We start from the raw sequence: 27,051 nt of genomic DNA, 5'->3' as shown, positions 1-27,051 counted from the left end.
TTGGGTATCATCAAAAAGGGTATCACGACCAGGACGAAGGAAGTCATTTTGCCACTATATCGGGCGATGGTGCGCCCACATCTGGAGTACTGTGTCCAGTACTGGTCGCCGTACCTCAAAAAGGACATGGCGGTACTTGAGGGAGTCCAGAGAAGAGCGATAAAGTTGATAAAGGGTATGGAAAACTTCTCATATGCGGACAGATTGGAAATGCTGGGGCTATTCTCTCTGGAAAAGCGGAGACTTAGGGGAGATATGATAGAAACCTTCAAAATCATGAAGGGTATAGAGAAGATAGACAGGGACAAATTCTTCAGGCTGTGGGGAGTCACAAGCACAAGGGGGCACTCGGAGAAATTGAAAAAGGACAGGTTTAGAACAAATGTTAGGAGGTTCTTTTTCACTCAGAGGGTGGTGGACACATGGAATGCGCTCCCGGAGGCTGTAATAGGCCAGAGCACGCTACAGGGGTTCAAGGAAGGTCTAGATAAGTTCCTAAAAGATAAGGGGATTGAGGGGTACAGAAAGAAGTAGAGGTAGGTTATAGGATTAGACAGAAACCACTTCACAGGTCACGGACCTGATGGGCCGCCGCAGGAGCGGGCCACTGGGCGCGATGGACCTCTGGTCTGACCCAGTGGAGGCAACTTCTTATGTTCTTATGTTCTTATCCAGCAGGTAGAGTAGTAGTGCCCTATAGACTCCTTCACAGTGTGATTATTATACACAGGGAGGTCGGTTTCTTTGCAGTTATGTAGATTAGCTTTATGGTGTTTGTTTCAAAAGGTTTTATTTTTATTGTTCACTACTTCAAATGGAGTTGTTGGCTCAAGAAAACAGTATAATAGATTTTGTAAATGAAAGAAAATTCTACAGCAGCAGCCCATACTCCCATACTTCTACCTTCAGTATGGGTAGAACAATCTTAAATCAAATCCAAACTGTTATTGAAGGCTTTTTTTAGGACAATTTTAAACATATGCTTGACATGTCTGCATGCATGTGGCTTTCCTAAAACTCCTTTCCCCTTAGTTGTATAACTCCTCCCTCCCCTTTAGTTGTTTTATTGACTTGGTATGGTTGTGTATCTTTCCTATCTATACTGGCATTCATTTATTTGCTTTTATATATACTGTGTAACCCACAATGACCTGCAAGTCAGTTTATGCAGTACAATATATCAAATGCCGATAATAAATATATACATACCCTTTATCAACTGTCAATCAAACAATTTCTGGGCCAGTTCACAACCTTGAACCCAACTCTGAGATCGCTCAGTTTATTCATGAACTTCTCTGGGAAAGTGTATTAAAGACTTTCCTGAACTTCAAGTGGACCACATGCAGCATGTACCCTCAGTTTAGTTCTCTAATTGTGAATAAAAGAAATCGGATTTTGTTTTACACAATCTACCTCAGATAAAACAATGCAGCCTTGGATCTTGCAAGTCACTGGAATATATATAATTCACTATACTTTCAGCAGGGTCCACTGTTCCATCTAAGCTAAGCAAGGGTCCTCCATCTACTGTCCTGCCAGTGGGGGGTGCTATTTCATTATCACATTTCAAATAGTGAAGGACAAGCAAACTCTACAGGACTCCAGGGAACCTGTCTGTCCCTAGCAATTGAATACATAATATTGAAGCACCACCCCGCACTGGCAGCAATGCAGTTGGAAGACTCCCGCTAAGCTTATAGGGAACAATGGCAGGGTCTCCATTACTTTTCCCACTGCTGAACTTTCCCATTGTTTCTTTTTTAACGCTTTTATCATTAGGATCACATCTGCCCTCCTTTAGTCCATAGAACACTTACAGTTAGCTTTGGAGCTTAAAGTAATAGGAAAGTTAGACTATGGAAGCTTTGCTCCTTAGCTCATTCAAACTAGGCCTGAACTTCAATATTATTATGAGAACTGAGCAGTCGGCATCATTGATCCAAGCTGGTGTTCCAGAGAACATGTTGACAGAGCTTTGATTGTTTACCCTGAAGGTTACTTGACTACAGCTTAAGTACAGCGCAAATGTCTTCCATTGTTTGCACTTCATTCACTGCATTTGGCTTCCTACAGCAGGTGGGGAAGTTCTGTGCAGCCTACGTTGTAGTATCTAATGCACATTCTAATTTAACATCTGGTTGATTGCACAATATAAATTTAGCTTCTAAGTAATTGTAATAGGTAAAATAGGGAGGACAACGATAAATGTAATGTGCTGCTGTTGTAGAGGCTCATCATATTCTTAATTTTTAGGATTTTCCTACATTAATTCATGCTTTTATCATGTTGATTATTGCAACATGTTGTATGCTGGGTTCCCAAGTTGTTTGTTGAAGAGGCTGCAGCTTATCCAAAACACTGCTGCTTTGTTTTGGATCCGTAACAAAAAAGTACTTACCTTGGGGCGCACTGAGGATCCTGTGGTAATTTTCCCACGAACGTGAGCTATCCTTGCGCTAAAAAATAAACTTTATTTTTTAGTGTTGGAAGCAGGTCGGGGATGGAGAGTAGATGTGGTCTATGCTAATCAGTTATCACAGCTATATTACTGTGCACTAACTAATTAGAGTGTGGTTAGCATGTGAGTCCTTAGGCCCTGATTCTATAAACCGTGCCTAACATGTAGACACCAAAAAGCACAAGTATCACTCATAAGTTAGATGCCCTTTATAGAATCACACCTAGCAATGCCTAAAGCGGTCTTATACACTGATAGGTGCTGAAACCTTGGGCATACTCTATTTATGCCAGAGTTTTTTTGGCCTAAATGAGTGCACATAAGTTAAAGCACACCCAAAATCAACACACAATCTAACCCTAACCACGCCTACTTTCTGGTAGGCACCTTGGAGTAGACATCTACCTCAAGGAATAGTATCTGTGGTCAAGCAATGTTGGCCATTTTGTCTCTATGAACTAATATCTCTCACATTCAATTATGTGGGCTGCTCAATGGACTAGGAAAATATGAAACTTGAGAAGTTCTAAGCTTCAGGGGTCACCCACTAGTATGCTTGATCTAGTCCTGCTTGTCAACAGAAAAAGCAATGTTGCACACCCGTAACAGATCAATTGATAAGGCACATTTCCTTCCATCTCCCCACAAGTTGCTTGCCTTGAGCTTTGAAACCAACTGGGGACCTTACACTGGGTTCTAGGATGTAGAAGAGTTCTGTCCTGTTGCCATCAGATCACATCACTTACTCGTGTGCCTTATCAATGCTGCTGTCTACAGAAAATACCTGTTACAGGTGAACAACATTGCTTTTCCTGTATACTATAACATACATTGATGACTGACTAGTTTTACTGGAAAAATGACACTACCAATATTACCTATTAAAAAATTACCATTTTCATTGCATTTTCTTATAGATTCGCCCTTTGAGCCCACACATATCATTTGTCGATCAGTGTCCAATGTCATCTGCTCTGTCCTCTTTGGGAGCCGCTTCGACTATGAAGATAAAGTCTTTCGAACCATTGCTCGCTCAATTGATGATAACTTTAAGCTAATGAGCTCTGCCTGGGGAACGGTCAGTGCTTGCAAACTTCTTTTGTAGTAAACTTCAGATATATAACCGTGATGTCAAGGAAATATCCTGATCCTTTAGGGTTCTTTAAACAAGTGGTCAAGCAGCTGATGTACTGGACATTGAGTGGTATGAGTATATCATTGACTATGGGAGACAGCCATTCCGCTCTGTGGCATCCTGTAAACCTTTTGTCAGACTCTAGACTAACCTCAGAGTGCACATTTGATGCAGTTCTCCACTGAACAAATTATTTACAAGTAAAATTTGTTGTACGAGAATCTGTCCATTCGTAGAAAGTGTCAGAATAAGTCAGTGAAAGCAATCTTTTACTCTTGCCATTTTCAGTAGTAATCCAAAATAAGTTTACATTCAATTAAAGTAGTTAGATTTTCCTGCCCCCCCAAGAGTTTACAGAGGGCTCCTTTTACTAAGCTGCGATAGCGTTTTTAATGCGCGCTAAACATGCACTACGTGGCTAGAACTAATGCCGGCTCAATGCTGGCGTTAGCAGCTAGCACGCACGGCAATTTAGCACACGCTAAGTGTGCGCGAAAACTGCCAGTGCAGCTTTGCAAAAGGAGCCCTAAGTTGTGAGATTCTAGAGATTTTCAAATTTGGAGGAATCGTTGTCTCCATCCTCTTAAGCTAGTGCTCACATTTTGTAGAACTCGTATAATTCTCTACATTGCTTCTGCCCCTTCTAGGTGATTAAGATAAATTCCTTCTCTATGTTGAGAGGGAAAATAGCCTCTTATTCACATATCTAGAAGTTGGCTCAGGAAAGGACCTCCGTAAGGGTAAAAGGAGGCCCAGATAGGAAACTAGAGGGTTGTTCACATGCGCCAACCTTTTTCCTGTAAAGGCCGAAGTGTGAATACAAGAGGATCGACAAAAGATTTAGGGGCGTGGCTTGGAGACGAAGGAGAATGGTCGGGTGACTGAACTGCTCTGTAAAAAAGGCTCAAATAAATAAAATATAGCTACAGAAAAACATTTGAAATTCATTAAAAAGACGAGGATCAACAGCATAATGGCATCGGGTAAGCTGACAAAAGCTAACTCAGTAGGAGGAAGTAATAAAAGATCAAAAATAGAGCCGATAGCCCCCTCTAAAGTTCCATTGCCAACGGATGAGACAGAAGATATTGACATTGTTAAGGAACTGCGGCAGATAAAGGAAATAGTTTTACAAAATTTTACAAAAGATTTCAAGCTTACATGTTCTACTAATTTTGTAAACCACATTGACCTGCTTATTCAGCCTGGGTATTTAACATTAAAAATTAAAGCTAATATTGATTCTACAACATTTCAAGAATATATTTTTTTTAAAACTCACTTTATTTTGGATTGTCAGGCAGTAGCAAATTCCATAGAGGAGACACCGGAGTAACACACTTAAGAGATTGCTTGCAGTTACTATATCAAGTGGGCAGTATTGAAATTAAAGCACTTACAGGATTTGAAGAGCATTTCAGGGAACTGTTTGAAGGCAGCAATGGAGGAGTTCAGGGGCTGCATATTGAATGGCACTGGTCTACATTCTCTGTTTTCTCCTGTTTTATAGCGATTTCATACAAGGACTTCCTTCACTCTCTAGTTCAGAACTCATTGTCTCATTCACTATCCTAAGCACGCTCAGAATTCCTTTCTCTTATCACACTAGGGCAATGTGTTTCAAACATTTTTAGCTCCGGCATACTAAACAGAGAAAATGTTTTCACGGCACGTTATAATTGAAATTATAGAATTGTAAAACCAACAAATATTTAAATTTGAGAGCTATTTATTTAAAGTTCTTTAAGTTATGTATGGGTAATTATAACAGTGAAACTAAAGTAGATAGAATAGAATTGCTAATTGATGCAATGGATGTGCTTGTTTTTGAGGGCAAATTAATTCAAAATGTAGCTCGATAGTTGACAAACATTTCATCATCCAACTGCAGTCATCCTTTTTTTTTTTTTTAGATTTAATTTGTCAGAGCTGAAAATCCAAATTTGCAAAGATAAGAGGAACCAAACAGTAACAAAGCCTTGATTGCTTTGTTGCTGAAGTTAGGATTACTAATGCTTAAAAATAAAAAATAAATTATTTGCTGTTAGTTTCCAAGGACAAATCACATCAAAGAATGATGCTTGTCTGGCCTGTTATATCCTTATGCACACAGACAGTCATAACAATGACAGACTCTTGCTTATGCGATGTACATGTCATCTTTTCTAGTGTGTACTTATGAAGGGAATTTTTAAAAATAAAGTAAAATTCTGGAATCTTGTGGCACACCACTGTGCCTTGACACACAGTTTGAGAGAGACTGCACTAGGGTTTGCCTAAGCTGTGTTGCAGAAGACTCTCTTATAGGGTCCCCTATAGCTCTAAATAAGAGCTATAAACATTTAAAAAAATGCTTTTGGGAGGAAAGGGTATTCTCATGTTAAGACCAGCTGTTGTTCTAACTCTCAAAGGAAGGATTCATAGAATGAGATGAGAAAGAAACCAGAGCCAGATGTGATCTTCAGTTGTGATCTTCTATACAAATGTATCACTTTTCCACTTTGTTCTTTCCAGTGGTACAATATTTACCCAGAAATCATGGATTATCTTCCAGGACCTCACAAAAAGATAATTGCAAATCATGAAACTCTGAGACCCATTTTTAATGATATAATCAAGACTCATCAGGAGACACTAGACCCCAACAATCCTAGAGATTACATCGATGTTTTCCTCACCAGAATGGAGAAGGTAAGATTTAGGAGACTATGATACTTACCATAAACTATGCTGTTCAGCGATGGGGAGGAATTTGTTTTTCTCAGTCATTTCCTCCTAATTCGTCACACTTATGATTTAATCAGAGCAAGTAATGGGAAATGACATCAAGTGCCTTCTATAAGAAATTACCATTATTATTCTTTCAACCTAACAGATGTTGTACAAATAGGCATTCTTGACCTCATATATAATTCTTTTTCTCTGGTGGAAAAACAACTCTGAAAAATTAACAAAATGGGACCAAATTTGGCCTGGATGAAAAACTGTGCAAATAAACATTGAGTTGAAAAATGAGCCAGATCTGACCAGGGGTTCTATAGAAACAGGGCCGGCTTTACCTATGGAACAGGTGAGCCTATGGAACAGGTAATAAAGGCACAAAAATCCCAGCCCAGTCTACCTTCAAATTTCTAGAGGGCTAGATGCTGGACTGAAATTTTTGCACCCTTTGTCATCAGTGCAGTAAGCCAGTGCCTCATTTGGTCCAGCAGGAGAGAAAGACTTGGGGGGGCGGGGGGGTGAGATACTGAATAACGGTTGTAGGGAACAAAGGAGAGACATACCAGATTGTGGTAGGGGAGCACCAATGCAAAAGCTGGCTCAGGGCACCACAGTCCCTTGAGTCAGTTCTACAATAGAAATATGCCCCCCCCAACCCCACCAAAATATGGCTAAAACATTTATTTGTAAGAAGCATACAGTGAAATATAGCAGTTAGATAATTCTTCCTTTCAGACTGCCTCTCCCCACCCCCAAAAATTGTCCATCTGTCTGGGAGCAAAATAATTGTCTGAAAATTCAATAGAATAGGAGGAAACTTGGCATGTAGGAAAATTTGGTTAAAAATAAACTCAAGATCAAAAGCAGGCCTGATTGGACCAGGGGTTACAAAGAAATAAGCTGACGACACAAAGTTATTCAAAGCTGTTAAATTATGTGAGGTTTATGGAAACTTGCAAGAGGGCCTTACGAGACTATGAGACTGGGCATCCAGATGGCAGATGACATTTAGTGGGATTGTAGGAATGCCGCAAAGGAAACACAAACACACACAGTCTTAGAATTGGGAGGAGGCGCTAGTAAGGGCTAGCTCCAAGTCCCTATTTATTATGCTTCTAAGCTCATGACATCATAGTAACTCCCTTGTTTACACATCTCATGATTGGTGGGTACAAAGGTACATGGTTTTACACTGGTGGATACAAAGATACTTTTACCTCGTGATTACCCTCCCTTTACCTTGTGCTTTTACCTTGTGATCATCCTCCAACTCAGCACTTAGACAAGGGCCTGATTAACACGTGGACAGGGCCTGAGTCTTTGCACATCCTCAAGGCCAGTCAGCTGATGTCCTTTCCTAATAAGGACTGCTCAAATAAGATAAGCATGTGACAGTCCAAAGGTTATAATGCATACTCCTTAAGCTATCTTAAATAGTCTTAAGCTCAGGGCCTGCACGTAGGCAGTCTGATTGCTGCCCATATAAGGGATAAGGGTAAACCTGTGTCAGGTTAATATGTGACAGGTCTTGTGACAAGATGCTAGCATGTTCCTATACTTAGATTGTCTCCATGGCAAGAAGGGAAAGGGAATGGGAATAATTCATAATTCCTCACAGGCGCTCATGATTCTTTCACAGGGGCAGTGAAATCAGTGTGCCAATTTTGCCCTGTTTCAGAATGGTAGAATGGCGTCCCTACATGGGATCCAGTGCAAAGTGATCCATGTAGGCAAGAGGAATCCATACTATAGCTGTAAGGTTCCACAGTCCAAGTCATTGCCCAGGAAAAGAATAATAAGGTATTAGACCTTCAGGAACCAAGTTACCTGTACTCATTGATTATATGGACCGGCTTATATTGTATGGTGAGCCCTCCAAAACCTACTTTACCTAAAGATGACACCTGCAGGCATAAAGACTATTGTGGTGTACAGGTAGGTAGAGTAAGTTTTGGGTAGGTTTTGGAGGGCTCACCATACAATATAAGCAGGTTATAGCAACATGTATCTGGGAGTTTTAAGTGTGTCATTCACTCCAGTACCCCCTAGAGTTCCCCTCTGCTCTGCTGGGCTCAGCTAGCTGAGTGGCCATTTGAAGCTGTATGAGGGGGTGCTGAAAAGTTCTCATCACAATCAAGAAGAGAATGATGCGGGCATGGTTCAATCAATGATCTGAAACAATGTCAAAACATAGAATTTTGTTTCTGCAAATTGGGACTTAACAAAATAAAATAACACTCTTTACATCCACAGTGGCAAAATAACGCTCAGAATTTAAGGAGTTGGTTGAGCTGAGAACTTTTCAGCACCCCCTTGTAAAACAGACTAGAATGCACTGGGGGGGGTCACATCTGTGGGAGGGGTTTCGGTGACCACTTGGAGAGTAAGGGGGGAGATCATGCTTTAATCTTTCGAATGGTCATCTGGTCAGTTTGTGCACCATTTTGATCCTTATTTGCTTTTAAAACAGAAATAGCTCCAAACGTATAAAAAGCGTTTGATTATCCCTGCAAAAAGTCCAAGTCCTAAGCCCACCCTAAACACGCCTCTAACATGCCCCCTTAAGATTTTGATGCATTGGAGACAAAACAACCAGAAATACGTCTGGAAAGTCTGTTTTGAGAATGCCCACTTGGATGTTTTGACTAGTAGGACATCCATTTGCCAGTTTATGCTTTCTTTTGGACGTCTATCTTTTTTTGAAAATAAGCCCCAAAGCATTTTTTTATTTAGCACCCAGTTTATGGAATCAATTATCTGCATCTAGAACCTAATTTTATGGCTTTTAAAAAGTTACTTAAATGTTATTTATTCTCACAAGGTTTTGGTAAAGATACCCAGCATTGATCATATTTATTTGTTTATCATACTTTGGCAGATGAGTTTCATATAAAAGCAATGGCATTATACTGTTTTTAGTAGGTGCTCTGTATCAAGGTTTTTAGGTCTATCCTTTCATTTTTATGTTGTTCTTTTCCTTTTCAAATTGTATGCATTGGAACTGTTGTAAGCTGAAGCAGTGCATCGAATTTTAATAAAACATAAAGTGGAAGGGCCAAACACTAGATAGAGGAGCTGGCTAAAGGCAGCCTATTATGTTGCTGCCGCCGCCAGTGACCAGCAAACTTTACAGGACCGCGGTGGAATGAGAGAGGTGAAGAATCAATGCCAGATCCACAGGGAGGGGGACTAGACTGGGGCAGAGATGCCAAACCCGCAGGGAGGGGAGGACCGGAAGTATTGGGAAGGGGAGAGCACCATCAAAGCAAGTTGGCTCAGGGCACCACTATCCTTTGAGCTAGGGTTACCAGACATCTAGGGAAACCCGGACATGTTCTCTTTTTAGACGACTGTCCGGCGGCTTTTCTGAAACCCAGCATTTGGGTTTTGGAAAGCCCCAACGAGCTCCGGACGCATCTGGAGGGCCTCTGAGCATGCACGGATGACGGCATACCCATTCACGCATGCTCCAGGCCCTCCAGACATGACTGGAGCTCATCGGCTCTGGGGGCAGGGCTGGGAGCAGAACAGGGTGGGTCTGGAGGTTGAACTGGGCGGGTTGAATACAGAACTGAGTGGGGTCATGTGTCCAGGGTTTTGTGGAAGCAAATATGGTAACTCTACCTTGAGCCAGCCCTGTGTTCCCTAACATATATTCCCCAACAAATTTCTCTCACATAAATAAAATCTTTAACACTGCTGCACAATCCAGTAGAGATGGCTGAGGACAGGCAGTGTGCTGGCAGTGAAAACACAAGCTTGTACTGCTCTGCAGGGATCTAAGGGTACCAGTCAGAAAGGAGAAACAGGCTGATGCTAGGGTCATCTGGTAACAACACTTTAGTGTGACCCCCGTGTGCATCATCCTTTGTGTGGCCCCACTGTTGCTGTGCTGTTGTATGTACTCTGAGCCCTGGGTACCAGGCCCAACTTTTTAGTAGCCATAGCAACCCGGTGCCTAGGGTTTATAAAGCTCTGCTATATAACTTTTAGTTTTTTGGCTATTTGAGTCTCATGTTTATGAGCAATACATACACAGTCATCATATTGAAATGTATTTGTTGTTTTTCCTTTATGGTTCTGTGAGATGTGTTTAATGTTATTCATGACTGACACGGGACTCTCATGCATGGAAAATTTAATTCTCTTTTTTATTAGGGGTTTTTTTTATCACATACAGTGCCTTCTAAGAAGCTTACAATCTAGGAGGAGGAGGGGGAATTGTGTGGTGTATTCATGACACAAATATGAAAATGAGGATATAGGGAGTAGAACTATAAATTTCTCAACAAAACAAAGGAGAGGGAAATTACATAATGAAAGGCAGCAGTACATAATGCAGCAAAATAAGAATAAAATGACAGAAATAGATGTGTCATGAGTAGGTATCTCCTAAAGAACAATCTAGTACATGAGTCACATTACTGGAAGGTTCTATAATATAAATGGCCCTACAGAATGGTTATTAGAAATATGTGATCCTGAGGGAGAGTTCTAAAGCTGAAATAATCCTATAGGTAGATTTTGAACAATGGGTGGCCTTGAGGAGACCTGGGAAAGAAATGACCTCTTAAAAGCTTGCATGGGATAATGCATGATCCCTCATGAGAATTGAGGGGAGGGGGCGTTAATGGATCTACAGAAGGACTGGCCTGGAAATTAAGAGAATGGAAGGTGCTGTAAGACTTTACTGAGAGATTATAAACCACACACAGTTTATTTCCTCGCTCCTGGTGACTCATCTGTGTACATTTTCCCAGGAAAAGAATAATCCTGCATCCCATTTCTTCATGGAAACTCTTCTCATGAGTATGCACACCCTACTCTACGGTGGGACAGACACCGTCACGACTACTCTGAAATACAGCATCCTGATTCTCATGAAATTCCCAGAAGTAGCAGGTGAGCGTGAGAGAAATGAATAAAGAAGCTAGCAGAGGAGAAAAATAAAGACAAAGGCACATAGCATTATGGTTTGATTTCTAGGGAGAAGAAACAGGAGTACAGAACCAGCAATGACACAGAAACAGTAAAGGTGGTCCAAGGAGGAAGAATAACCAAGTAGCCAGGTGAAAAGAATGTTATTTAAACTTTTTACACTTGGTTGTTCCTCCTCCTTGGACCTCCTTTGCTGTTTCTGTATGTTATATGTACACAAAACAAGAAACCGGCAGATTGTAGCAGCAGTTTGTGCCTGGCTGCGCCTTTCATGTTATTTTCTCTCAACTTATGCTACTTGCTTGCACAATCCACCATAGGATTATGACTCCTGAAGCAGGCCTTAAAGTGCTGAAACACGGCCTTGTGTTGTCGAACTTGCTTGGTGCACATTCAGAGCTCTTTGAATCTGTTATTTAATAAAATTGGTATGCGGACCTCCTCAGTCCTTCTTTTGGAAAACCATTCATCTGGCCCTATACCTTTTGACTGTTCTACCATTCTAGGGTTTGGTGCTTCTCTTTATTTTAGTGTGAAAACCTTTTTTAATATATGCATGCATACAGTACATAATGTTCAGTTTGAGACCAGGCACTATTAAGGAGATGTAGCTCTATGCTGGGTAGATCTAAAGAGTCCTTTAGTATTTACCCAGACCTTGATTGAAATGAGTTTATTAGCACTTTCTGTCCTTTTTTGACCTGGATTGGAAATCATAGTTTACACAGCTCTGTTACCATGGGGTTGCTGAGAAGGAGCTCCACTGCAAAGTCTAAGATCCTTTCTAACTTTATGCTGGAAATTTGAGCCCTTTGAGATGTGTTCAGGACTCAAGAGATTAGGATTGCCAATTTACATTAATGTCCCAGAAGGTACAATGATAAGTATATCTACTATAAAACTACCAAGAGAAGTATGGAGAGTACCATTTGTTAAACATAACACCGAACTTCAGTTCTTCACAATGTAGAATTTAAAATCTCATTGGAAAGAAAAGGTCTCATGAAACTCCAACTGCTGCAGAGCGCTATTGTTCTTTTACTAAATGTGTTTTGTACTTTGCTATTTAACAAGATATTGGATTTTATATGTTTTTACATGTGTTATACATTTCCAATAGTGCCCCCTGAAGAAGGCGTTATCCACACGCCGAAACAGAGATCCTTGTTGGGATTATTTGTTTGCTGAATAAAGACGTAATCATTGGTTGAAGAGACACCACCCTTGCCTTTTTTTGGTTTGTCTTCATATACACTTCTCCTTCTGTATTCGCTGTGATAGGGGATTAACAGAACCACAAATACAGAAAAACCGCAAATAACTTTTTCATATGTTATTCGCTGTTTTCTATTAAAAACCATCGTGAATATGGTGAAACCGCGAATAACATGGTGGGAGACCTGGCCTGTTCCTGAAGGAGAGGCAAAACACGATGAAAAAAGTATGTGAATAATCGAGACCGTGAATTGATGAAAAAAAGTACGTGGAAAAAAGTACGTGAATAATCGAAACCGTGAATCAATGAAAAAAACCGTGAATAATCGAAACCGTGAATGCTGAAACTGCAAATACGGAGGGAGAAGTGTATCTCAAGGCGAGGTGTTCTTCGGTCTGCCTGTCTAGGCATAAAAAGCTTCCAATTAATAATACTACTTCTTAGAAAATAACTTTTAATGAAGTGTTTACTATATATTTTATCAGACAGCTTTTACATTCCTTAGCACTCAAGCTCACTTCCAACAATTGCCAACATTTCGCTTAGCTGTTTCAGATCCCACAGACCAAAGTTAATTTTTTTAGCTGTATCTTCCTCGTGTGCCTAACTCTTCTTGAAGAAGCTCATGAGGCTTTTTCCTTCCCATGAGACGTTACACTTTATATGTTAATTCACTGAAGATAATTGTAATTCACTATTGAGTAATATGTCTAAACATTTTTCTCTGTTTTCCCTTGCTTCCACCCCCCTCCATTTGTGAGTGATCCTGTCCTGCCTGCTTCCATTATAACTGGCAGTAGAGACTGTAGGTAGGATCCAGCCAGTGGGAAGGCAGTGGGGTTAGAAGACTGGAAGACAGCAGGAATCACATGAAGGGAGTATGTGATGTGGAAGAAGTTTCCATGCTGCAGTAGTGGAGTTTCTGCATCTAGTGGGATGCAGAAGAGAAATGAATCCCCTCCAAAAAATGTTCCTGTACCAGGATTGTCTGAAGGGATTATGGAGCCCTGAGCCAACTTTCATTTCAGCACCCCCCCCCCCCCACTGCATTGTCTCCCCTACATCTTCCTCCCCAATGGTGCCCCCCTCCCCCGTGTGCTTAGTTTAAGGCAGCAAAAATGTGCCTATTTCAAGCTTATTTTATAAAGAAAAGTAGGTACCTACTTTTTATAAAATAATTGTACAAGGGGCCAAAAATGCACCTTCATTTAAGGTACAATCACTTACACAAGCCCTATAAGTAGATGTAAATGTCCACACCTACATTTAACAAGAACAAGTTTCCTCCAGTTGCTTGGGATCTTAACGTTATACTTTCAACCCTAATGAAGCCCCCCTTGGAACCACTTGCACCATCAATGCTCAAGCATCTCACTTGGAAAGTGATCTTAATCTGTATCACATCTGCACACCAAGTCAGCAAGCTTTAAGCTTGTTTTGAACCCACCTTACACAACATTCTACCATGAAGAGTAGTTCTTCACACTCATCCCAAGTTCCTCCCAAAGGTCATCTCAGAATTTCTTCACACTCATCCCAAATTCCTCCCAAAGGTCATCTTAGAATTTCATCTGAATCAGTCTATAGTACTCTCTGTCTTTTTTTTTTAAGACTACATTCTCATCCTGGCAAAGTTGCACTCCACACATTGGGCTGTAAATGAACTCTGGCTTATTATTTAGATCGCACCAAACCTCACAGAACTTCCACTCAGCTGTTTCTCTCATTCAGTTCAAACAGACTTGGCCACAAGACCATCTCCACTGTATCTCCTTTTTGCTTTGCTCAAAAGACTGTTGCTCGAAGGTCAGGTCATTGTACATAAAGTCAGAGCAATGGCAACTTCAGTAGCTCACCTACACTCCATTACTGTTGAGGAAATCTGTAAAGCAGCCACTTAGTCCTCGATTCATACATTCACATTCCACTACTGTTTGGAAATTCATTCCAGACAGGATAGTCGGTTCAGCCAAGCAATTCTACAAAATTTATTCTCTACCTGAAAGCCAACTTACCCTCCAACCCTTAAAGTTTTAGCTAGGGAGTCCCACATGTGAGAATATGATGCCTGCTTGTCCTAGGATAAAACAGTTATTTATTTATTTGAAAATATTTGTAACCTATCCACAAATCTAAGTGGGGTACAAAATCGCATACAAAGCAACAATAAATAATATATACAATTGCAATACAACAAAACAAAATAAAGAGCCCCCCCAAAAAGAAGAAAACCACTGTCGATAAAAGAAGAAAAATTTGGCATAGGGCTCTCACCATAAAAAGCACTCAAACAGTTTTCACCCCTTTCCTAATTTACCAAAATGTGGAAGATTGGCGCAAAGACAGAGATAGGGCATTCCATAGCACGGGGCCTTGCACAGAAAACAAGAACTTACGGTTCCCAGAAAGCTTCACAACCACTAGTGACAGGATTTCCAAACTTAAACTATCTGAGGACCGTAGTTCACTGCAACAAAGTGTGAACACTTAACGGGCAATTATGGTGAAGCACCTGTAACAGATGTTATCCAAGGACAACAGGCACATAGTCTCACAACCCTCCCACCTCCCCTAGTTGGCTTCTTAGCTTTTTTACTGCAGTGATGGTCCCACAAGCCGCCATCTGGTGGGGAGGCACTTGCGCATGCAAGTTACGGGCAGGCTAGAGACTTAACACATTTTTTTAAGTGACAGTACACTTTAATACTGTCCATACCAGGCTCCTTGGATGACATCACCCAAGTGAGAATATCTGCTGTCCTCAGATAACACCTGTTACATGTAAGTAACTGCTTTATCAGTATCTTTTTTTTATCAGTATCTTCTTATCTTTATAGTTATTTATTACTTGTTATTGGCCCCCCCCCCCTTTTTACAAAGCTGCAGTAGAAGTTTCTACAGTGGACCGGTGAGGTAAATGCTCCAACACTCATAGGATTCTTATGGACCCCTGATGCAGGCCTTTTAGCCGAAACACTTCCCATGTTGGGTCCCTGTTCCACTTTTATCTATGTGACAGACTTTTAAAAATTCATTTATTCACCAGTTTGATCACCGGGTCATCTCTACTTGTTTGTTTTTTTCTTGCTTGTTGGCTCAGAAATTTTTGTTCTCCTTTATTCCTGTCTGTTTATATATTCCCATTGAAATAGCCTAGGTTGTATTTGTTGGACCATGGGGAGGTCAAAGTGTGTTAGAAGATAGATGTGTCTATCAGAGTGTTTCTCTGAACTGTCTTAAGGGTGTATGTCAGGGGGGATGACTGTCAGTTGTAGGGGCTACTATAGGTATATATGCTTTCCCTATCCTTTTCCCTCTCTTTTCATCCTGCATTCACATCTTCTCCCTCCTAGCCCCTTGCACTCTTCCCTCTTTTCCCTGCCACCATCCATCTTGCAATCAATACTTCCCTCTCTTCTTCAATTTCACTGCCCCTTCACTCCCCTCCACCTGCATTTCTATTCACCCCCTTGCATTCTCTCCCACTGCATTTCCCATCTCTCTTTGTACTCCCAGCCACTCCCTCACCTTCTCATGCTGGCAGGAATTGGATCCTCAAAGGCATGAGTCTACAATGTGGCTGGCTGTACTGTTTTCTTTTTGGTGGCAGAGCCTGATTTCCCTACTATTCTGCTTATTTGGTTGCTGCTGCTTCCTAGGGTTACCTTATGGCTCCAGAGAAAAGAGGATGGATTGAGACATCTGGGTTATACTTCTATTGCTTTCCATATGGTAACCCTACTTCTTCTTCCATTTGCATAAATCCCCACCCGTAGGTTTGATCGCACATGTGCAAACAAACAGATGGAAAAAGACACTTGCTTAAATGAAATGCATGTATAAAAACATGAAAATTTTGGTGAATTGTTATTCAGGGTTAAATAAGGCATTCTTAAGTTGCACCCTGTGCCCAACAAAAGCAAAATCCTACTGAAGAGAAGTTTCCAAGTCCCTCTGAGGTGAAGGAAAGTCAAATGGACTTCTTTAAGATAACTCATAAAACATTTGTATGGAAACATTTTCTTTCCAGACAAAATACAAGAGGAGATCAACCAGGTGATTGGTCCAAACCGTCTTCCAGCCACCGATGACAGAAAGAAAATGCCATACACTGATGCAGTGATTCAGGAACTCCAGCGATTCACTGACATCACTCCCTTGTCTCTACCACACCAGGTGACACAGGACACCCAAATACAGGGCTTCAAGATACCAAAGGTACTTTTTTGTGGAGTCAGCTAGGTCTAGAATCACAGCTTTGAGAGCAGTCCACATGATTAATCGTCGACTCACTAAACTCTTAAGAGGTTGATATCCAAAGGATTTATACAGCTAATAGTTATTTATTATCTATTCCGCACTATCCATAGTTTTAGGTGAATTACAACGTAAATCTTTTTTTATATATACAGTATATTCAAGACCACCAAGGCCTAATTTTTGGCTGGAAATCTTGATACTTCATCCAAACGTTAACTGGTCAATATGCAAAGGGGCTTCTATGTTTAGCTGTCCCTTTATGCAAGTAGGAGAGACTCCTGGCTGCTTAAACCCTGACCAGTGAGCTAGGAGGGAATAACAGTGGCTCTTAACTGCACAGGGCAGCTGAATATGTAGTGTGATTCCTGAGACACTGTCCGATTATTGCCGGGGCGGTTTACGGGCAGAATCAGAGTAGAATAGGTAATTATGTAGTCGCTAGTGATATTCATTACCAGTGCTGTGTAGCCAGTGGGCGTAGCGAGGTGAGAGGCGCCTGGGGCGGTGGCACCCCTCTCCCCCACCCTCTTCTCCACCCCCAACCTCTACGCGTACCTTCCATGCCCTCTCCTGCTGTGTGCATGCTGCTTCCCTTCCCCCGTACCTCTGTAATGTTCCTGGCACGAGCAGCTCAAGCCAGCGTCAGCTCTTCCTCTGACATCACTTCGTAGACACAGGTCCAGGAAATGAAGTCAGAAGAAGAGCTGATGCTGGTGCGACAACAGGTTGGGGGTTTGCTGCTCGCACCAGGAACGTTACCGAGGTATGGAGGAAAGGAAGTGGTGTGCACATAGGGGAGAGGACGACAGGTGACCGCACCCTCAACAAGATGGCACTTTGGGTGAACCGCCCCCACCTCCTTAGTACGCTACTGTATGTAGCTATATAGGCAGCACTGCACAAAAAGCAGTCTTATCTTTGTCCAGTTCTCTATGTGGATGAGGTACTGAAAATTTCTGATAACTACCTAACTTTCAGGTGTACAGCTGAGCCAGATTTATTTATTTATTTTGATTTCTATTCCGTTCTCCCAGAAGCTCAGAACGGGTTACAAGTAGACATTCACAATTGTTTGAAAACAGACTAGTCATGACAACAAATAGATTACAGTAGACAACAACAGAGCTTATTCTAGAGACCAGACTGGTCATAGCGAAGAGTACTAAGAGAAGTATATTGAGGAGGCAGTTTTTAATGGCCCGATTGATGGAAGAGGTAGATCTTTACTGCTCTGCGGAAGGTCATTAGTGAGTCTAGCGACTTGATCTGTGTGAGTAGTCAGTTCCATAGCTGAGGTAGGAAATGGCTGTAGGATCGTTTGTGCGCCGTACTCATTCAGAGGGATCTCCCTGCGGGAATGCTGAGTCTTTGTTCTGCTTTGGAGCGGAGGGGGCGGTTAGGGGTGTATAGGCATAGCTTGGATGCTATGTAGGCTAGGGGTTTTTGGTAGGATCTCTTGTGTGTCATAACCAGTGCTTTGAAGATGCATCGCTTTTTAACTGGTAACCAGTGAGCTGCATAGAGCGCTGGAGTAATGGGGTCATGATAGCTGAGGTTGTATAGGAGTTGAATTGCTGAGTTGGAGTTTGGACATGCCAGGCACTGAATATATGGGTTAGATTTAGCCCACAGCAGCCAGGGGCTTTAAAAACACTAACAGTGATGCCAGTTGGACCGCTGGAGAGATATGCCACTCACCTTTCTTGGTCGAATTGCGTTGATTCGAATGGTTATTTTTCCCCAATGGCTTTATGTGTTCCAGATTCTTCCATTGCGCTTACTCAAGAAAGACATGCAGGCTTTAAATCGAGTACTGTCCAGATTTGTTGGCAGGGGCGTAAACCTAGGTTGCGCTATGATTTCCTGGTGGGTGGATGGCAGCAGGGGGGTCTCGGTATTCCAGATTTTGGGTTATACAATTTAGCTTGTCTTTTGCACCACCTTAAGGAGTGGTTCTTTGGGGAATCTCAATATACCTCTACTTCTTTTGAAGCTGCCCTGTATGCCCCATACTCTCTTCTTGCTTTGCTTTATCTGTCGCACGAGGCTTTGCCTCGGGAGTTCCGCAGCACTGTGCTCTTGGCTGCTATGCGAGGGGCATGGGAGGGCCTGGTGCGCTGTCTGGGGGGGACTCCGCGAGTGATGGGCAAACCTCTCTTTGTGCCTGGGCTGGACAATCCTAGTTTTCGTCACTGGAAAACTTTGGGTATTTTTTTGGTGGAACATCTTTTGCTAGCTGACGGGGGGGTTGAGGCCTCTGGCTGCTCTCCAGGACTGTTTGGGCCATTGTTGGGGGGACACTTTTGCCTATTGTCAGGCTAAGCATTATATCCTTTCGCTCCCCCAGAAGTCCCTCCGTCCTCCGTTGGGTGTTCGTCTTCAGGACTTTTTCGCCCACGTTGAGCTTTGTCAGACCTCTGTGTCTGCCTTATATAAAGCCTTGCTTCCTTTCGAGACTGCTCGGGACTATCAGAGGATTCGGGAGGATTGGGCGATGGAACTTCACATAGTTTTAGCCTCTTGGAATATCCCCCGGAACCTTGTTGGTCTACCCCGTTTAATCCGTGGAGCAGTGCTATGGGAATGCTATGCTCGTGTCTTATATAGAGGCTACTTCACCCAGGTTCAGCTTCATAAAATTGGAGGAATTGCCTCGCCTTTGTGTCTCAAGTGTGGTAACGCCTCCAACTCTTTTTCACATGCCTGTGGGAGTACTGGTGCATTCGGGCCTTTTGGGTTGAGGTGTGCGGTATTTGAGTTCCATCTTAAGTCATGCTGTGGCTGGTACTGTTGACCAGGTGGTGCTGGACATTCCGGGTGCTTTTGGGACCTTGCCCAGAGAGGCTCGCTGGCTCTGTCGTAAGGTGTGTCTCCTGGCTCGCCAGTGTATTCTGCAACATTGGACTTCTATGAACCCCCCAACATTTTTTTGGGGGGAAGAGGGTGTTTAGTCCTGCAGACTGCCCTGGGGTCATCAGAGTCCAGACCCTGGGGTATCATGTGTGCTCTTTTGTTCCCTTTTTGGGACTGCATTCCTCTCCCTGATTGAAGGGTTAATGGGGTGGGGTGGGCGGGTGTTTTGAGAGAGATTTCTGGGGTTTATGGGTGGTATAAATGACACATGATTTTGTATTGTTCTGAGTTGTTCTAGTGGATATCCCGCCTCTGTTTGCTGTCTTTTGTATGCAACTGTTTTCTTTTGGTTCCGCCTGTTTTCTGTCAATAAAAATTGTTTGCAGTCTAAAAACAGTGGCAGACTGAATATTGTGGGGTTTATACCTAGCTCCTTTTTCTGTGGATTTTCAACAGCACGATAATGTGGTTACTATTTGGGGGTTTTTCAGGTACTAGTGACCTGGATTGGCCATCGAGAAGATAGGCTACTGGGCTAGATGGACCACTGGTCTGACTCAGTAAGGGTATTCTTATGTGTATTTCATCACAGCAGCATTCACCTGTGCCACAGGTTAGTGATGCCAGCAGTAAATATAAATTTGTATTACTGCGGCAGGGTGATGTTGCATATTCCTGGCTACACTACCGCAAATATCAGGCTCCAAGTCAGGCCCAATATCTGTTAACGAATCCAGTGATGGAATAAATTAACCCCTCCAATAAATGCATAACCTCCCCCCCCCCTCCACACACACACTCAATCCATCCCCATCCGCAAGTACAACCCCACAACCCTCCCAATCCCTTCCCCAGGGCCTACTGGGATTTCACTGGTAACTATTAAAGGGAGCAGAAGTATCCAGTTCCTGTGTCGTCAGCACCCAGGTTCAAAATGGCTCCCATCAACTTCTAGTGATAGTTTCACCATACTATACTAGGGTGGTCACGCTGCCAAAATAAGGGACATTATTTCCTTAATGCACACTAGTAATTGCCACTTAAAAATGGATAACTTATCCTCAAGTGTTTCTACTTTAAAAAAGGGCTATGATGAAAATTGTGGAAACAGATTACAGATAATTCATCTGCTTATCTTTACACAGAGGCCACCCTGCTGAATATTGACCTCTTATACTGCAGTGATATCACTTTCTGTTTTTCAGGACATCGCTGTCATTCCCGTGCTGCGCTCAGTTCATTATGACCCAACTCAGTATGAGAAGCCAGATGTTTTCAACCCAGCAAATTTCCTGGATCAGAATGGCTGCTTAAAGAGAAATGATGCCCTGATGGCATTTTCTGCCGGTAAAATTCCATTATTTATTTGCACTGTAAACCCTCTTAACATCCCTTAGGTTTCATATGTTAGTTTATAATGACAGGACACTAACTGAAAAAGGGATCTCTCAAACAGGAAAGAGAGATATTGATCCATGTCACACCATGTGAGGCAGCCCACCTCAGTTAGTGCTGGGCCCGGATATTCAATGCCAAGCCATTTCCGGTGACCAGCATTGACTATCTGGTTTCATGTTTGGCCAGTTAAGCCGATATTTAGCATTAACTGGTTAGCGCTGAATATTCGTGCTTACTCGGCTAAGGCAGATAACATAGGAATCCTACTGAAGAGGAGTTTCCCAGTCCCTCTGAGATGAAGAAAAGAGAGATATTGATCACTAAGCGCTAATATTCAGCAGAGATAACCGGTAATCTCATGCTGAATATTAGAGCTTAGCCAGCTAAGTGCTATTTAACCAGCCAGAAGCCTTTCCTAGCAGTGGCATAGCAAGAGTGGGAGGTGCCCAATGCGGTGGCACCCTGTCCTCTTCTCCTCCCCTCCTTCCTAATCCCTCTGCCATGCACATAATCCTCTTCCCTTTCTTCATACCTGAGGCTTTTATCCTTCTTCATTATTAGTACTGAGTTAATACATACATTGATTTAAATTCACTGGAGTAGATTTTTTGGGTTATGGAACAAAAAAAATCTATTGCCACATTTTCAGTCCTGGTGCTCTTCTCCCTGCAGGAAAACGGATTTGCCCTGGAGAAGTTTTGGCGCGGATGGAAATTTTCTTGTACTTAACCACCCTCCTGCAGAACTTCACTTTTCAGCCTCTCTGCAAAAGGGAGGACATCGACCTTACTCCGACAGGAAGCGGTTTGTTAAACATACCACAAAAGTACAAGTGCTGTGCAATACCTCGCTAAAAGAGCTGCGGAAAACCAGTTGTAGTCACCTGTAATCTGTTTCCATCGTCAAGATTTCTGTGTATTAAAAGCTATAAGTATTTCTTGCCTTTACTGTTAGTGGTAGGTGATGCATTTCCCACCAGACAAGACATATAGTATAGCTATCAGCATCCCAGTGTAACCGGTGACTAGTGGGTAGGTTTGGAACTACTCCTCGGTTACTGGGTTCCTACTTAAAAGTGGTCAAACAACATTGTAGTGAATTGGAGACTCGGGTGTTACTTTCACTGAATAGGGCTTACAGAGCTCTTCTGTGATAAAATAACTGCTTAAATTGTACAAATTTAGGAAGCAATATTCACCAGGTAACGGTTAGCATTTTTAGAAAATTCAATACCAGCTCCACTGGGAGTTATCTAGGTATGCACAGTGTTAGCAGTGATAACCAGATGGCTATCTAGTTAACTTAGGACAATCTCTAAGCTGTCCTAAGTTAACTAGTATCTGGTTACCTCCACTGAATTTTTTTTTGCAGTGCCCAAGTGTGAACTTCCAGGACCACCCCTGACTCTGCCCCTGGACACCCCTAGTTCTAACCTACATAGTGCCACAGCAGTCTCTCCGGATTATCCATGAAAATCTAGGGATCATCTCAAGTTTCAAGTTTATTGTATTTGATATACCGCCTATATACCTAGGTGGTTTACATCAAATGAAACACATTTGTACAAATGCTTCAACGTTCCTAACATAATAAAATAAAGAGGGAGACAAACAAAAAGACACACTAAAAGGTAAAGATGGATACAAAAGGAAAAGCAGTAAAGGATACGTCATCTAAATTCTAGGTGGGGGAAGGGCAAACCAAAAGGATAGAAAAGGCACATGAAGGGTGCAGCAAAGGGCCTAGAGCAGGGGTGTCAAAGTTCCTCCTTGAGGGCTGCAATCCAGTCGGGTTTTCAGGATTTCCCCAATGAATATGCATGAGATCTATTTGCATGCACTGTTTTCATTGTATGATAATGGATCTCATGCATATTCATTGGGGAAATCCTGAAAATGGGACTGGATTGCGGCCCTCGAGGAGGGAGTTTGATACCCCTGGCCTAGAGCAGGGGTAGGCAATTCCGGTACTCGAGAGCCGGAGCCAGGTCAGGTTTTCAGGATATCCACAATGAATATGAGATGGATTTGCATGCACTGCCTCCTTGAGATGCAAATCTATCTTATGCATATTTATTGTGGATATCCTGAAAACCTGACCTGGCTCCGGCTCTCGAGGACTGGAATTGCCTACCCCTGGCCTAGAGGAAAAGGAACAATCCTGACGGAATTAATCATGGGAGATAACCAGATAAATAACTAGGGAGAGGAACCTACCACTGAAAATTGGATTCTTAGTTTTCGCATAGGGAAACCACTGACAATGTTGATGAACCTCCTAGAACAGTGGTTCTCAACCCTGTTCTGGGGACACCCCCTTGCCAGTCGGGTTTTCAGGTTATCCCTAATGAATATGCATGAGACAGATTTGCATATAATGGAGGAGACAGGCATGCATTATGTTTCATACATATTCATTAGGGATATCCCAAAAACCCGACTGGCTGTGGAGGTTCCTAGGACAGGGTTGAGAACCACTGTCCTAGTACAACACTCAGACTGGAGTCGGTGCTGGTGCTTTCCATTTTAAGGGAAGTGTATTTTCTAGAGGTGCTGCCTACTCATTCTTTGCAGCTGTTTATTTGTTTACCCTTAGATCAGGGGTGTCCAATGTCGGTCCTCAAGGGCCGCAGTCCAGTCGGGTTTTCAGGATTTCCCCAATGAATATGCCTTGAAAGCAGTGCATGCAAATAGATCTCATGCAGATTCATTGGGGAAATCCTGAAAACCCGACTGGACTGCGGCCCTCGAGGACCGACATTGGACACCCCCGCCTTAGATCCTAAGTGGTTTACACTGAATAGTAATCAAGTAGTAGTTTCCCTATCTATCCTGGAAGGCTCACAATCTAGCTATGGTACCTGAAGCAATGGAGGGCTAAGTGACTTGTCTAGGGTCACAGAGAGTGGTGCTGGGATCAAACCTACAACCTTAGGGTGCTGGGGCAGCGGCTTTAACCACTAGGCTATTTCTTCCAAATTTGAGCAGAGTTTGGTGGAGGCTTTGAGAAATCCAGCTGGTATCATCTGATTAATATAGAAAGTCGTGTAAATAGCTAACTACTGTACTGATCATATTTTGAAACTGACTAGAGATTGTTGGAGGCGTTTGATGAATTTAATGTACAAGAGAGCAACAGGATAAGTAAGTCAGATATTTTAATTGTGTATGTTTTATTGTCTGCCTAGAAGAGCATGGGCTACAAATTATGTAATCCGCTATAATAAAACCCTTAGCGCACATGCGCACTCCAATCTCCGTGTTCCATTCCTCTGTGGTGGCATGTCGTGCATGCGCAGTGCCTGCCTCAGCTGATTTCCTGCCCTGGTCTCCGATGCCGGCTGACATCCTTTTTTTAAAAAAATATTATCTATTCATTTTTAAAACTTGCAATAAGTGCAACAACATATAACATCAATTTATACTTAAATACATCACTTAATATCCTGTTAAAATCGAATTCAGCTCCCATAACCCTCCCTCCCCCATATTCAATAACTTTCATCAAACATAAGAAGACATATAATAACCCCCCTCCATATTATTTCCATTCATAAGAAAACCAAAATACCCCCCTTCTCCCCCCACCTTGGATGTGCACATTTAAGGGTAAAAAATTATATTCATTCATTACAGTATTTTGTTAATGGCTCCCAAATATCCTGAAATTTCTTAAAATTCTCCTGCTGCATGGCAATTACCCTTTCCATTTTAAATATGTGACATAGAGTTCCACCAAAAGCTATAATTCAACCAATCCCAATTTTTAATAATGTGTTGTATAGCAACCCCTGTCATAATGAGTAATAACTTGTTGTTATTAGAAGATATTTGGTTCTTAGCCCTCATTGATGTACCAAATAACACAGTATCATACGATAATGCAACCAGATTTTCTAACAAATTATTTATTTGACCCCAAATTGATTTCCAAAAAGCAAGTATCAATGGACAAAAGAATAGCAAATGATCTAATGTCCCAGCTTCAAGATGACAGTGCCAGCATCTATTAGACTTAGAGCTATCTAACTTCTGTAAACAAACTGGAGTCCAAAATGCTCTATGTAACAGAAAAAAACAAGTTTGTCTCATAGACGTGGACACTGTACATCTCATCCTCCAAGCCCAAATTCGTGGCCATTGAGACGCAGAAATTTGATGCTTAATCTCAATGCTCCAAATGTCTCGTAGACCTGTCTTTGGTTTCTTATTTAAAAATTCAGATATTAATTTATACCACTGAGTGGCCTGGTGTCCCAGGAAGTCCACCTGAAAACATAAGAGCGGCAAACTATACTGACTACTAAGATTTTTCCATTCAGTGAACCCTTCCTGAATGGCCTGCTTTGGCTGACATTCTGTCTTCTGATGCCACTGGCAGGACACGCTTCTTCTTCTCACCCCTGAACCAGCAACCGTGGTTTCATCAAGCAGCTGCGGGGCATTTGCTAGGCCAGCCCACTTCAATAATGTGAGGTGGGCTGGCCTAGAAAAAGCCCCGAGGCTGCCCGGGCTAGCGGATGCTGGACAGGAGGAGCAGAGAAGGGGTACTACTGGACAGGGGGGAGGTAAAAGTAAGGGAGAAAGGCTACTGCTGGACAAGGGGAGCAGGGAAAGGGTGCTGCTGGACAGGGGGAAGGGAAAAGGGCTACTGCTGGACAGGGGGAGCAGGAAGCAGAGAAAGAAAGAAAGAAAGAAAGGCCTCAGTGCCCCATTGTGCTAAAAGTTTACACATCTATTCTAGCACCCATTAATGTAACGGGTTTAAACACTAGTAAATAAATAAAACATTGACTGTTTATTCACAGAAAACATCAGAGGTCGGAAAATCCACATTCATAAGAAATCATTTCCTTCAAACATATAGCTGCAAGACGTACTCCCCAGCAGAAGCGTACAGTAGCTACCATTGAACGAGCCCAGCAAAATGCTCAGGGCCGCCCAATGGTAGGAGTCACCTACAGCTGAATCCTCCCTTCTGCATGCTGAGATGTGGCACACCCCCACCCCCATGCTCATCTACTTACCCACCTGCCGGGTCCTCCACAGTTACAGCATCATAGCTAGTACTAAAAACTGCCTCTAGCCGATGGGACCTTTCCAATGCCATGTCCTGCCATACTGATGCAACTTTCTGTGGGCAGGACATGGCAGAGGAAAGGTCCCATTGGCAAGAGAGGCAGCCTTTACCGCTGTCTCTGGCATTGTAGCTGTTGAGGAGCAGGAAGCTGGGTAATAGCTGAGTTGAGGGGGAGGTGCTGGACCCTTGGGGGGAAGGTTTTTAAATCCTCCTGTCCAGGGCTCATTGAGTCTCAGCTATGCCACTGCTCCCCAGCATACACTCCTAGCGGAATAAGCAAACTTCACTAACCAAAAGTTTGAAGCTCTTACCTCACTCCTACTTCTCCACAGACATCTTATAACATTGAAGAACTACTGGGCCTCTTATTCAAAGGATTTGTGCTCCAAACACTGGGGCCCTTTCATTAAATTTCACTACAATCTGGGCTTAGCATGCTGTAATGTGGATACTTTGAATATAGTACAGTACTCGACTCAGTTTACAACAATTAAATAAACAGGAAATGATTTACAAATGATAAATAGAAGATAATAGCAAAATTTCAAAAGAATTAATTTTCAAAATGTTTGGCAAATAGAGTAGTTTTTAAAGATTTACGGAAATATTGAAATGAACTGAAACTCCTTAAAAAAAGGGGAGATCATTCCAGAGTTGAGAGAATTTAAAAACCAAAGATTGACTGAAGATCTTGACTCCTTTAATCCCTTTTTTAGAAGAAAGGGAGAGTTTAAATTGTTGGATACCTCTTGCAAAAGTGAATCGGTAAACGTTCCAAAATAAAGGAATAAGAGGATTAAAGGTACCATGTAGAATTTTAAAAGAAATATAAGTGCATTTATATTGAATTCTAAAATAAACCAGGAGCCAAATGAAGACTCTGAAGCAAAGGGGTCACATGGTCAAATTTACATTTTCCAAAACTGTCCATTTGAGCTGGGTACATCTTTTAGTTCTGCCATATAGATCCTTCCACTCTCTTCTATTTGG

At 42.2% G+C, this 27,051-nt stretch overlaps 1 protein-coding gene across 1 annotated transcript in view; it reads left to right on the top strand.

Annotated features, from left to right (window-relative positions):
• The window catches only part of LOC117365326 (cytochrome P450 2F3-like), a 57,272-nt gene extending 34,517 nt beyond the window's left edge, over positions 1–22,755 (top strand). Inside the window, exons 5-10 of the mRNA XM_033955632.1 lie at positions 3,379–3,539; positions 6,111–6,287; positions 11,078–11,219; positions 16,502–16,689; positions 20,790–20,931; positions 21,655–22,755. Of these exons, the coding sequence (XP_033811523.1) occupies positions 3,379–3,539; positions 6,111–6,287; positions 11,078–11,219; positions 16,502–16,689; positions 20,790–20,931; positions 21,655–21,836 (992 nt within the window). The 3' untranslated portion in view covers positions 21,837–22,755. The remainder of the gene's footprint in view (positions 1–3,378; positions 3,540–6,110; positions 6,288–11,077; positions 11,220–16,501; positions 16,690–20,789; positions 20,932–21,654) is intronic.
• Positions 22,756–27,051: the final 4,296 nt, after the last annotated feature.

Source organism: Geotrypetes seraphini, chromosome 8 (assembly GCF_902459505.1).
Source record: "Geotrypetes seraphini chromosome 8, aGeoSer1.1, whole genome shotgun sequence".
Classification (NCBI taxonomy): domain Eukaryota; kingdom Metazoa; phylum Chordata; class Amphibia; order Gymnophiona; family Dermophiidae; genus Geotrypetes; species Geotrypetes seraphini.
This window is presented reverse-complemented; position numbering and strand designations above follow the sequence as displayed.